A 12,513-nucleotide genomic window follows, 5' to 3' on the forward strand; every position below is an offset into this window, starting at 1 on the left:
CAAGGTGTCAGCAGGTCTGGTTTCTCCTGAGGCCTTGCTCCTTGGCTTGCAGATGGCTGCCTTTTTGCCATGTCCTCACATGGTCTTTCCTCTGTGTGTACCTGTCCCTGGTGTCTCTCCGTTTGTCTTAATCTCCTCTTACAAGGACACCAGTCAGATTGGACCAGGGCCCACCCCAACAGCCCCATTTTAACTTAATTACCTCTTTAAAGACCCTATCTCCAAATACTGTCACCTTCTGAGGTACTGGAAATTAAGGGTTAAACATTTGAATTGGGAGGAGGGCACCCAATTCCATTCATATCAAACTTAATTGGAAAGATTTTAAAAACAGGTTAAAATTCTATTTCTGATTTTAAGAAAACAGAATTTTTATGGCATTCACCATTCTCTTAAGGAAAATCGCATAACATGGATATGTTTCCAAATATCTGTTCGTAGAGGCTCTCTCCAAACTGTAAATTTCTTTCGAAAAGCAATAACTTCCCTTATTCATTGAGGAAATATCACCTTTTCCTTGAAGAAGCAGATCAAGGTGTTATTGAAAAATATTTTCCAGGTTAAAAAGCAAATACTGACAGAGACCGATCACAGGAAAGGCTAACATATTTTTTTCACTTGTCTTTTGTAAAAAGAAAAAATGCATAATGCTTTTAAGTACTTTGCCATGAATTAACAGTGAACTCCCACATGGCACAGTGGATTTTCAAAGTTGCTTTGACCTCTTATACAGAGACTATGTGTTAAGAAAATAGGAAGCTGGGTCCAGTGTCTCATGCCTGTAATCCCAGCACTTTGGGGGGCCAATGCGGGAAGATCGCTTGAGGCCAGGAGTTCAAGACCAGCCAGAGCAACATAGCAAGACCTGTCTCTACAAAAAATGTAAAAAAAAATATCATTAGCTGGGCGAGGTGACACGCACCTGTAGTACCAGCTGAGGCAGGAGGATTGCTAGAGCCCTGAGTTTGAGATTACAGTGAGATATGAGGATACCACTGCATTCCAGCATGGGCAATTTTGAGGGGAGATCATATCTCTGAAAAAAAAAAAAAGGACCATAAACCCATTTAACTGGGTGCATTCAATTAAAAGTGAAATAAAATTGTTAAAAGTGAAAAAGTGAAGGCGTCAGCTCCTCTGGATCATCCACTCTTCTTTCAGGATGCATCTGCTCCCTACCTGACATCTAAAGGACAGTATCATCTGAATAAAAAAATTAATAGGGCCGGGCATGGTGGCTCACCTCACGCCTGTAATCCTAGCACTCTGGGAGGCCGAGGCAGGCGGATTGCTCAAGGTTAGGAGTTCGAAACCAGCCTGAGCAAGAGCAAGACCCCCTCTCTACTATAAATAGAAAGAAATTAATTGGCCAACTAATATATATAGAAAAAATTAGCCGGGCATGGTGGCGCATGCCTGTAATCCCAGCTACTCAGGAGGCTGAGGCAGCAGGATTGCTTGAGCCCAGGAGTTTGAGGTTGCTGTGAGCTAGGCTGATGCCATGGCACTCACTCTAGCCTGGGCAACAAAGCGAGACTCTGTCTCAAAAATAAGAACAAATTTTTTTATTAATTTTTATTTAAAACATAATTGTGAATAGAACCTCTAATATTTCTTCTTGCCCCTCATGGATTGTCTTGTGCATTTTTGGGGTGCCATGTGTCACTTTGGCAAGGACTGGGCTAGGTGCTTAATGATAAGATTCTCAACAAAGGCAAAACCAGGGGAATGAGGACGATGGTAATGAAAAAGTAGCTTAGGGGAGGCCGGGCGCTGTGGCTCACGCCTGTAATCCTAGCTCTTGGGAGGCCGAGGCGGGCGGATTGCTCAAGGTCAGGAGTTCAAAACCAGCCTGAGCGAGACCCCGTCTCTACTATAAATAGAAAGAAATTAATTGGCCAACTGATATATATATATAAAAAATTAGCCGGGCATGGTGGCGCATGCCTGTAGTCCCAGCTACCCGGGAGGCTGAGGCAGAAGGATCACTCGAGCCCAGGAGTTTGAGGTTGCTGTGAGCTAGGCTGACGCCACGGCACTCACTCTAGCCCGGGCAACAAAGCGAGACTCTGTCTCAAAAAAAAAAAAAAAAAAAAAAAAAAAGTAGCTTAGGGGAAACAGGACCAACAGGATCTAATCTCCAATTGGAGGTGGGGGGCGTAAATCAGAGGAAATGAACACATAGGCACATTTTCATGCTATTAAAAAAATGTCTATATCCCATCTTCCCCCATGATTGTAAGTTCTTGCAGATATGAATCAAACTATAATAACATGTATATTCTTCCATCTTTGTGCCAGGCATTGTGCAATGTACATTCACATACATTTTGTCTGCAAAGACTAAAGTGTCTTCCACCTGTTTGTAGACCTTGTACCTCAAAATTTTGCAAACGGCAGCTGCTCCATGAACAGGGCCTCCATGAAAGCCCACAGCAAGGTGGCTGCCAGATAGTAGATCAGGACAGCATGCTGAAGCGTGGGGCCTTCCAAGTCTCAGAGAACAAGGACTTTCTTCCAAGAAATAGCCTCTATGGCCAGGCAGAAAGGTACTAGCAGAAGCCTTTACCCGAGACAATAACATTCTCTACCCCTGAACATCAGTTTCTCCTCTTAATTTTAATTCCAAAAAAATAAAAAAATGTCTAAAATATTCTTCCGAGTGTCTTACTCACAGCAAGGTTGGTCCACTGTATACTCCTCCGAATGCATCTTTGTCAATAACTGTCAAGTATTTATTCTTATTTAGATAACTAGAGAGAGAAAAAGAGAGAGAATAAAATAGGTGAGTTCAAGCAATCACATGAAATTAGTAAAAATACCAGAATACAATGCGAACATGGTCTCCCGTGACTGATTTTCAAGAATTTAGAAGATATATTGCTTTCTTCTGGCTTAGGCACTCAGAACACTCTATGTTTTGATCGTGCAAGGTTCAAACACATTAATTATGACAAAAATTTTTGAAAATGAGCCTGATTATGATCTAGTTTGCATACCTAAATTTTATAAAAGTTGCCTTAATTCTGTATTTTCCTGGCAGGTGGCAGCTGCATTTTTAAATTCTCTTTAATACCAACAGATTTAAATTTTGTTTCTCAATATTGGTTAATATTCCCATTTACTTTTTTTTTTTTTTTTTTTTTGAGACAGAGTCTCACTTTGTTGTCCAGGCTAGAGTGAGTGCCGTGGCATCAGCCTAGCTCACAGCAACCTCAAACTCCTGGGCTCGAGCGATCCTTCTGCCTCAGCCTCCCGAGTAGCTGGGACTACAGGCATGCACCACCATGCCCGGCTAATTTTTTTATATATATATCAGTTGGCCAATTAATTTCTTTCTATTTATAGTAGAGACAGCGTCTTGCTCTTGCTCAGGCTGGTTTTGAACTCCTGACCTTGAGCAATCCGCCCGCCTCGGCCTCCCAGAGCTAGGATTACAGGCGTGAGCCACCGCGCCCGGCCGATATTCCCATTTACTTTTGAAAACTAGGCTTAAATCAGGAATGGAATGGAGGTGGTGAGTGGTAAGGGGACTGTCAGAGATTCAGGTCTTTTCTTTAGCTAAGGTTGCCAGATTTAGCAAATAAAAATATAGGATGCCAGTTAAATTTGAATTTCGGATAAACAATATTTTTTTTTTTGGTATAAGAATTCCCCATGCAATTTTTTCAAAAATTCTTAAATGAAAAAGTTATCTATTTGTCTGAAATTCAAATTTAACTAGATGTTCTGGATTTTATCTGATAAACCTATTGTGGAGGAGGGTGGTATTAAGGCAAATAAGATTATAGAGTATAATAACTTCCATGGAAGAAGTTTGATGGGTACATTGATCTTTCCATTTTAAAAACAATTGGGCATTTAGGCTGGGTGCCTTGGCTCACGCCTGTAATCCTAGCACTCTGGGAGGCCGAGGTGGGCGGATTGCTCGAGGTCAGGAGTTTGAAACCAGCCTGAGCAAGAGCGAGACCCCGTCTCTACTATAAATAAAAAGAAATTAATTGGTCAACTAATATATATAGAAAAAATCAGCTGGGCATGGTGACACATGCCTGTAGTCCCAGCTACTTGGGAAGCTGAGGCAGTAGGATCCCTTGAGCCGGGGAGTGTGAGGTTGCTGTGAGCTAGGCTGACGCCACGGCACTCACTCTAGCCTGGGCAACAAAGTGAGACTCTGTCTCAAAAAAAATAAATAAAATAAAAATAAAAACAAAAACAATTGGGCATTTGAGGGTAAAATGTTTTTGAAGCACTTAAAATCACAAAGCGATTTTGAAATAAAATTCCCTCCAAATGGATGCAAGCTTTCCTTCCAAGGAAAGCTTCCAGTTTTGAAACTGGCCTTTCCCCCCCACAGCTTTTTTAGAGAACAAAATTACTTAAAAAGAAACAGCACATGTATAACCTTGTTATAAGTGATCTCAATTTACACGTTTAGAATAACTCATAGCATAGCCTAGTGAGTGGCCACCTGTTGATGCAAAATAAACAGCAGAGACCCTTAGGAGGTCTGCTTAGATATGGATCATACTTCCATTATTCTATTTATAGGGTTTGTTCTCCTGATGGAAAATTTTTAAGGATGATGAATAATAGTGATATTAAGGTTTCGGTCAGAAAGATTTCTTCTTTAGAGCCCTCACAGAGAAACTTCCCCTGGTTAATTGGACCCAGACATGAGACTTCATTAGAGCAGGGTGGGTTGGGGGAAGAAGAGTTTTACCAACCACAGATAGGCAGGATGAGGGATTAACCAAGTGACAAGTAAGTACTGAGACTCCACACAATGGGATCTCATAAACTGGTATGCAATTTGGAGTCTTTCAATTTTCTTCTTAAATAGAGGTTGAGAACTACCTAATCTAAAATAGCCATCACTAGTTTTGCTCTATAATCATCACTATTTTGCTGTATATACAGCACTAGAAATGTACATCACTATTTCACTGTATACCCAGTGCCAACTCTAGTGCTTCTGTAACTATTTGTTGCATGAATGTGTGAGTGAGTGAAAAACAAATCAACACACTTTTTCTCCCACATAGTGAAGTGGGCAATGGAAAACTCTTACGGTGGCACCAGCGATTGCTTTAAAGAAAAAATAATGAAGAATGAAAGAATAGAATTGGTGTACAGTGTGGTGGCATTTAACAAAGTGACCTTCTCCATGGCAGTGACGGTTGAGGCAGCTGGTTTACAAACACTGCAAGGGTATGGCCCAGACATGACTTCTTCAGGTAGCAGCTGGGCACCCAGCTTCCAGGGCATTGTTATATATGGCATGGAGAGGATCAATTACTCTCCTATATTTCCAAAGACCGGAAGATGGTAAAGCAGCCAGTTTGTGCTTTCCTAATGGCTCCAATCGCACTCCCCACTTGATCATCGTTTGACCCTCCTTTCACCCACTGCTTCCACAGAGTACCTTGGTCAGTGATGGCTAGAGCAGGCAAGAGCCACCTTGGAGAAAACAACTGGAGAGAAGATCTTGAACAGCACGATTTTATAAAAATACAACTACTAAGCTCAGGGTAAGATCTGCACTGGCTTGCATCTCTTTTTGTATTCTTTGGACAGTGCAGCTTGCAGATCACATTATGTTCCCAGACTGTTGAAAACCAAGTAAGAGCCGGTGAGCTCATCTCCGTCTTTCCTCTTCATCTCCAAGCACTGCAAGTGAAAATCGGCTTGCTCTAATCATTAGAAACTGTTGTAAAAACCAAATTATTGCTTGTCCAATGCTGCAGTGTTTTCATCTGCTATTCAATACGTCCCTAAGGACAAGGAGCCTGGTTGATAAGCATTGCCATTTACCAGAAACCCTGCAGCAGGCTTCAAACTGGGAAAGCCAGCCAGAGTCCAGGAGGGGAGAAGGAGGATGCGGAGGAGACGCAGCCAGCTTGAACGGAGATGAACTGATCTTGCAGGAAACTGTGTTCTCTAACACCAACACGGTTGTTTGGGTACTTCACCTCAGAGATAATGAAGTGCTTAAAAATGAAACTGTCACTTTGCCTTTAGCAATTTTGAGGGCTGCCTCATTTAGCTTTAAACCTTGGTTTTGATCGTTGCTCCTACCTTTCATGTGAAGCCAAGAAAGTGGGGAGGGGACATATGTGTAGAAGCCATAATATCTAGAAAGAAAATGTCCCCATCAAGCTCCTTTATCATATAACATAGGACATTCTGGAAATGTCACTCTAGTTAAACTGATTGCTTGACTTATCCTGATTTCTTTGGAATCTACATTCTATAAACCAGCTTGGGTAAATCAATTGCAAATCTTGGTAGGCTTTGTGGATAACCTATTCTAGACAATGATTATTTCACAGAGGGGTGGTAATTTAAGCTATCACTTGCAAAGAGAAGATGAACACAAACGAACTTAAAAGAGAGTAGAAAGGCTATAGTAAGAGATGAAAGGAAAGACTTCTTGAAAGTCAGGATTTCTAAATATAAATCCTAGGAAGGGCTTACGAGAAAAGAACTGGCATTTCCTTTAAATATAAGATAGATGCTGCCACATCTATGCGTGTTCAACAGCTTTTCACTGTATGGGAGGCTTATTCTTCTTTGAGACCTGTTAGAAGAAACGAAGTACTTCCTAAAAAAGAGATGTCATTTTCTATACAGGAAGTTAAGATGCCCTGCCCTGATTTAAGATTCTTAGGTTAAAATACTGGAGTCGGGAAAATGAATGTAGTCAGGAATGAGTTTGGGAAAAATATCCAGTTGTGTTATGTGCACAATGTGTGTGCGTACATTCTTCTCTGCTGGACTCACTTTTGGCACACAGCAGCCATTCAGTAAAGACTTGCTGGATGAATAAATGAAAGCAGGTTGCTGGGTAACTCCTAGAGAGAGGCACCTTCTATGCCAGGGGTCCTCAAACTTTTTAAACGGGGGGCCAGTTCACTGTCCCTCATACCTTTGGAGAGTGCGCACTGTGGGCCAGGACGAGTCGGCTGCTAAGCAGGACAGGCAGCGGTGGCAAAAACACCCGGAGGGCCGGATAAATGTGCTAGGCGGCCTGCATGTGGCCCGCGGGCCATAGTTTGAGGATGCCTGCGAGGCTATGCCATGTTTAGAAGGAAGTGAGCTGTGTCAGAGAGAGGAGTATGCTGCTGTGGCAAGGAAATTTGCTGTCACTGCAGAAGTTTGCTTTCAGGGGAGTTGTAGGATACATTTTAGCTCCGAGATGGAATTTCAGCCTGTGCCCCCACAGTCCCTTTAGGGGAGCCTTGGGCTGGCACCTGGCTGTGTTGTGAGACTCACATGGGAACACTTCTCTGGAGAACCATGTTTTCCTCCCATAGCTCTGGTGATTCAGAAAATTAAAAGGATCCCCTGCCTGGCTCTCAAGGGAGTCTACAGAGAAGCTGGATTGCTCTATGGAAATCATTTTGGAGGCAGAAATCAGGACACCTGTTTGTAAAGAGTAACAGGTGAAAAAATGCTCAAGTTTTCAATACACAGAGGGAAAAGTCAGCCTTACAGCATATCCTGCAAGCTGTTCAAATACTTACCCCATGAGAAATAATAGCCTGCTTAATCCAATAATCTTCTCTACCGTCATCTTTTCCCAGAGCTCCAAGCTGTGGTGTTTTACTTCTAATCAGCTAATGTGTGATGGTAATTAACACATTAATTGTGTTGACTCTCTGTTCTTAATAATTAGTGCCTTGGTAGGTTCTTAGCACATCAAAATGTTATTTTTATTCCTGCCCAAATGTTTACTGTCAGATAGTAGTTCCTAGAATTTGATCATAGAAAATGCCATACAGAGACTCAGACATTCGGTAAGAAGCAGTATATCCCCATGCCGATCCTGTGAAAAGAGGTGATGGAAAAGGGGTTCCAAAGAATGAGTGCGTGACTTGACTTGTGACTGAGTGCAGTTCCACTTCTGTTGAGCAAGAGATGCTTGTATTATGATTAATTTCACATCTGAGTGATGACAACGTGCTTGGCTCCATAGAAAATCACAGGACAACGTGCTTTTACACATCTGCCATCATTTTCATGAAATCCTAACTAATTAACTGCTGCTGAGGCATCAGCGCTTGTGCTTAATGTGGAATTTGTCCAACTTGGCTGTAATCGTATTATTTAGTTACACTGAAAACATGGGTGTAAATGAGGTCAAATCTGCTAATTTCAGTAAATTGTCATGCGGTAGAATGATCACTCTTTTGGATGACACATTGTTTAAATTAGAACCTAAAGATATCTGAACACACTTCTGCAGAAATTGCCAAATTGCTAAAGTGCTGTGTGCAATCCTTGAACACTATTAGGATAATAGGAGATCAATGTGTTTGTCTTCGTATAAAATCATAATTAGCATTGAGAACAGAAACATCCCTATGTTAAAAACACAAAATGAATACTATTTCATTATTACTATAGAAACTTGACCTCTGTTTCCTTTACCTAAAGCTTAATCCTTGTCTTCATCCAGTCCCAAACCTCCTTATCATCTTGATTGTGCATTGAATTTACTTGATACCTTTTACTGAAGAGCTTAAATCTAGGAAAGAATAAATTTCTACCAACCAGGAATCAGAAACTTAGGCTAGAGTGTTGGAGCATTGTTTTATAACAGGAGCAGAGTTTCCAATTTGGATCTAAATACTGATTTGAAAAACAATCTTTGTTTTCTATTATGATTGGCTCTGCACTTTCTAAGCCTGAAAATATTTTTATCCAGATACTTCTTATCTTTATCCCATGCTTGCCCTTTAACCTTTACCAGGAATTGGGAGAAACAGACTACGTATTTTACCACTCAGTGGTCATCCTCACTGAACACTTTTATCTAGAGATCTGTAAATCACGACTCTCCAGTCAAATGCTGCCTTCCCCTGTTTTTGTAAATAAAGTTTTATTGGAACATAACCACCCTCATTTGTTTATGTATTGTCTACGGCTGCTTTCACACTACAATGGCAGAGTTAAGTAGCTGCAACTAAGACCATATGTTCCACAAAGCCCAAAATATTTGCTATCTGGGCCCTTCCCAGAAAAAGTTTGCTGACCCCTGGTCTAAACTTTTAGAAACCAAGAAACAAATCATTCTTAAGTAAGAAACATTTCCCACATTTGTTCAACTCTCCCAAATATCTTTAATACTTCACATAGAAATGTCAAGAGAGTATTGTGAAATGGATTTCTTTCTTGTGTTTCACGGGACAGTTAATTACTGTATAGGGCACCAGTGAATTATAATCCATTGTCTCCAACAGAATAACTCTCTGCCATCAGCCAAGCCTCTCACAGAGCCCATGATACGTTCAGTGGAGAAAGCTGATGGAAGAGAGAGAGGTACAGCGGATCCTGGAATAATGCTATTTCGTTCAATGTCGTTATAACGTTGATGAGACAAAAAATCACTTCCTGGTTGGGCCACTGTCTATGTGGAGTTTGCACATTCTCCCCACGTCTGCACGGCTTTTCTCTGGGCACTCCAGTTTCTTTCCACGTCCTAAAGATACGCATGGTAGGTTCATTGGTGTGTCCACATGGTTCCAATCTGAGCATGTGTGGGGGTGTGTATGTGAGTGTGCCCTGCCATGGGATGGCGTCCTGGCTGGGGCTGATGCCCACCTTGTGTCTGGGCTGCTGGGATAGGCTCTGGCCATCCTCTACCCTGAACTGGAATAATTGGGTGAATAATTATCTTGGTTTTTTTTTTTATCTATAGCTCACATTTCTATCAATGTTTAGTATTAAATCATTTTCAGGTCTTTACTTAGAAGTTTGGTGATGTTATTTGATCAGAAATATGCTGTAGAAACTTCATCTTTGTTTACACCAATTAGCTATGGTAAAATGGGTTTCATTATATATCATGCCGCTTAAAGTCATAGTTTCGGGGGGGGCATGGGCAATATATGTAACCTTAACACTCGTACCCCCGTAATACACTAAAATAAAAATAATAAAAAAATATGTACCTAGCTCTTGGGAGGCCGAGGCGGGCGGATTGCTCAAGGTCAGGAGTTCAAAACCAGCCTGAGCAAGAGCGAGACCCCGTCTCTACTATAAAAATAGAAAGAAATTAATTGGCCAACTGATATATATATAAAAAAAAAATTAGCCGGGCATGGCGGCACATGCCTGTAGTCCCAGCTACTTGGGAGGCTGAGGCAGGAGGATCGCTTGAGCCCAGGAGTTTGAGGTTGCTGTGAGCTAGGCTGACGCCACGGCACTCACTCTAGCCTGGACAACAAAGCGAGACTCTGTCTCAAAAAAAAAAAAAAAATATGTAATGAATATACTTTATTAGGTTTAATTCAGGATAAAGAAAAAATTAAAAAGTTGTAGTTTCTTTTTTTTTTTTTTTTTTTTGTTTTTTTTTTTGAAAACCCTATGTAGCAAGTAAAAAGTTGTGGTTTCTGACCTCATGAAACTTACCATGTTATATTTTTAACTTTGATATTACTAAAGTTGTCCCTTTCCTTTTTAAAAAAGCCTACAATTATATGGCTTTCTACATAAGTATGATTTTAGTAAGTCCAGGACCCAATTCATTTTAAGCATCATGTTCAAACCAAAATTATAATTGTCACTTTTGCTAAAATTTAACTCCTAAAATGAAGAGAAAAATAATATTTTTCCCTCCAAAATAAATAAATAAATAAATAAATAAATAAAGTCATAGTTTCCAAAAACCCACCAATGATATTAAGTGAAGACATACTGTACTGTCTACATGGGTTTAATGTCAAAAGACCATCGGTTGGTCTGAAACCTTTACCAGTTCTTAGAATCTCCATAGGCTGCTTCTAGAATAAACCTTGTTAAATTTACCTGCCTCCCAACAAAATGGCATCCCAAAAGATTCTTCTTTGGTAGTGTGATATTGTGAAATATATATTTGGTCTTCCTCCCTGTTTCCTGGCATACAGCTCTTAAAACCCTTGGAATCTCTGGATTGATACCAGTGTCTTTTGTATGCTAATGAGACGACTAGTGACAGCAAGCTCTAGATGGCTTCAGGATGGGGGCTGATCTCCAGGAAGACCAAGGAATAATTAGAGGGTTGGGGCTTTAAACTCTACCCACTCCTCCACCCTCAGCCTCTGGAAAGGGGAAAGGGGCTGAAGATTGAGCTGATCACCAGTGGCCAATGATTTAATCAATCGTGCCTACATAATGAAGCCTCCATAAAAACCCAAAGGACAGGGTTTGCATGAGCTTCTAGGTAGCTGGAAGGTAGGTAGTCAAGGCATATGTGGAGGTACCTGGAGGGTGACATGCCCAGAGAGGGCCTGGCAGCTCTGCACCCCTTCCCACATGCCTTGCTCTAAGCCTCTCTTCCATATAGTGGTTCCTTCAAGATATTCTTTAAAGTAAGTAAAGTGTTTTCCTGAGTTCTGTGAGCTACTCTAGCAAATTAATTGAATTAACTGAGTAGGAGGTCACGGAAACTCTGAATTATGGCTGCCGGGTCAGAAGCATGGGCCACAGCCTGGACTCTCTGATTGGTATCTGAAGTAGAGGGCAATTTTGAGGGCTGAGCCTTTACCTTCTGGGATTGGACTCTCTTTGCAGGTAGATAGTGTCAGAATTGAGTTAAATTGCAGGCTACCCAGCTGGTGTCCATTGGAGAATTGACTGCTTGGTATGTGGAAAAAAGTCTCTGCGCATTTGGTATGAGAAGTGTTGTGTTGAGTGTGTGAGTGTAGGAAAACACTTGAGTTTTTCCTATCTCTTAGAGGTATTGATAGTATTCACTAAAAAGTGTTCTGTAGAACACCAGACCAGATAGTTGCTCCTGGAACCAAGAGCTACCTGGGAAGCTCTGCATACTATAGCAGAGCTTGGATACTAGTGATTCACATTATTCTATTAAAAAGCCTAAAAAGTCCACCTGTGTACTTTGTTTAACTTTGTAAGACCATGAATTGCTTTTTAAAAGTAATACCCATTGACTTACCATGGAAAAAGAGCCTAACAAACATAGCTTGCTTGAACAAACAAATGCTCCCCCCATCCCTTCTCTCATCACAAAGACTGAGGAGAGGCTGGGACAGAAATTATTGTTCCCTTGTTAGTTTTCCTGTTATTTCGATGGAAAATGTCTCTAAACTCCTTTGATATTCCGTAGCTGGTTTTATGGCCAAAGCCATAAAATAATAGGCTGTTAGATGGGACGTACACTGAGATCCACTTAGCACAGTGGAGTCCCTGATTACATAAGTCCCCTTTTGAAAGTCTCTTGAAGTCTTTTCAGGGGGCTCTAAATATGACCAGGAGGCCAACTGTAGCAGGAGTCAGATGTTTTGAAGCAATGTAGTCAATATATATGATCCAAGTTTAACCCCAGTTCTTAGAATTTAACAATATTTTATCATCCCAGCATTTTCATTAATTTGTCCCCCCAGCAGATTTCATCAGGAAGCTCACTGAGCTGGTGGCCTTCCTGCACCGGTAAAGTCAGGTTCTCACCGAATAGTGACTGGTGCTTGGTGTGATTGCCTTCTCTGAAACTTCTCCTGATTATGCCTT

General features: G+C 41.1%; 1 protein-coding gene across 2 annotated transcripts in view; it reads right to left on the reverse strand.

Moving 5' to 3' along the window:
• TSHR (thyroid stimulating hormone receptor) overlaps positions 1–12,513 on the reverse strand; it is a 147,462-nt gene that overhangs the window by 26,359 nt on the left and 108,590 nt on the right. The window contains exons 8-9 of one of the 2 annotated variants that reach the window (XM_076003621.1): positions 2,676–2,753; positions 2,197–2,529 (exon numbers count right to left, since the gene is read on the reverse strand). In XM_076003621.1, the coding sequence (XP_075859736.1) occupies positions 2,460–2,529; positions 2,676–2,753 (148 nt within the window). In that variant the 3' untranslated portion in view covers positions 2,197–2,459. Of the gene's footprint in view, positions 1–2,196; positions 2,530–2,675; positions 2,754–12,513 lie in introns of those variants that run through there. The other variant, XM_012758279.3, reaches the window with a different exon arrangement.

This window comes from Microcebus murinus, chromosome 6 (assembly GCF_040939455.1).
Source record: "Microcebus murinus isolate Inina chromosome 6, M.murinus_Inina_mat1.0, whole genome shotgun sequence".
Taxonomy (NCBI): Eukaryota; Metazoa; Chordata; class Mammalia; order Primates; family Cheirogaleidae; genus Microcebus; species Microcebus murinus.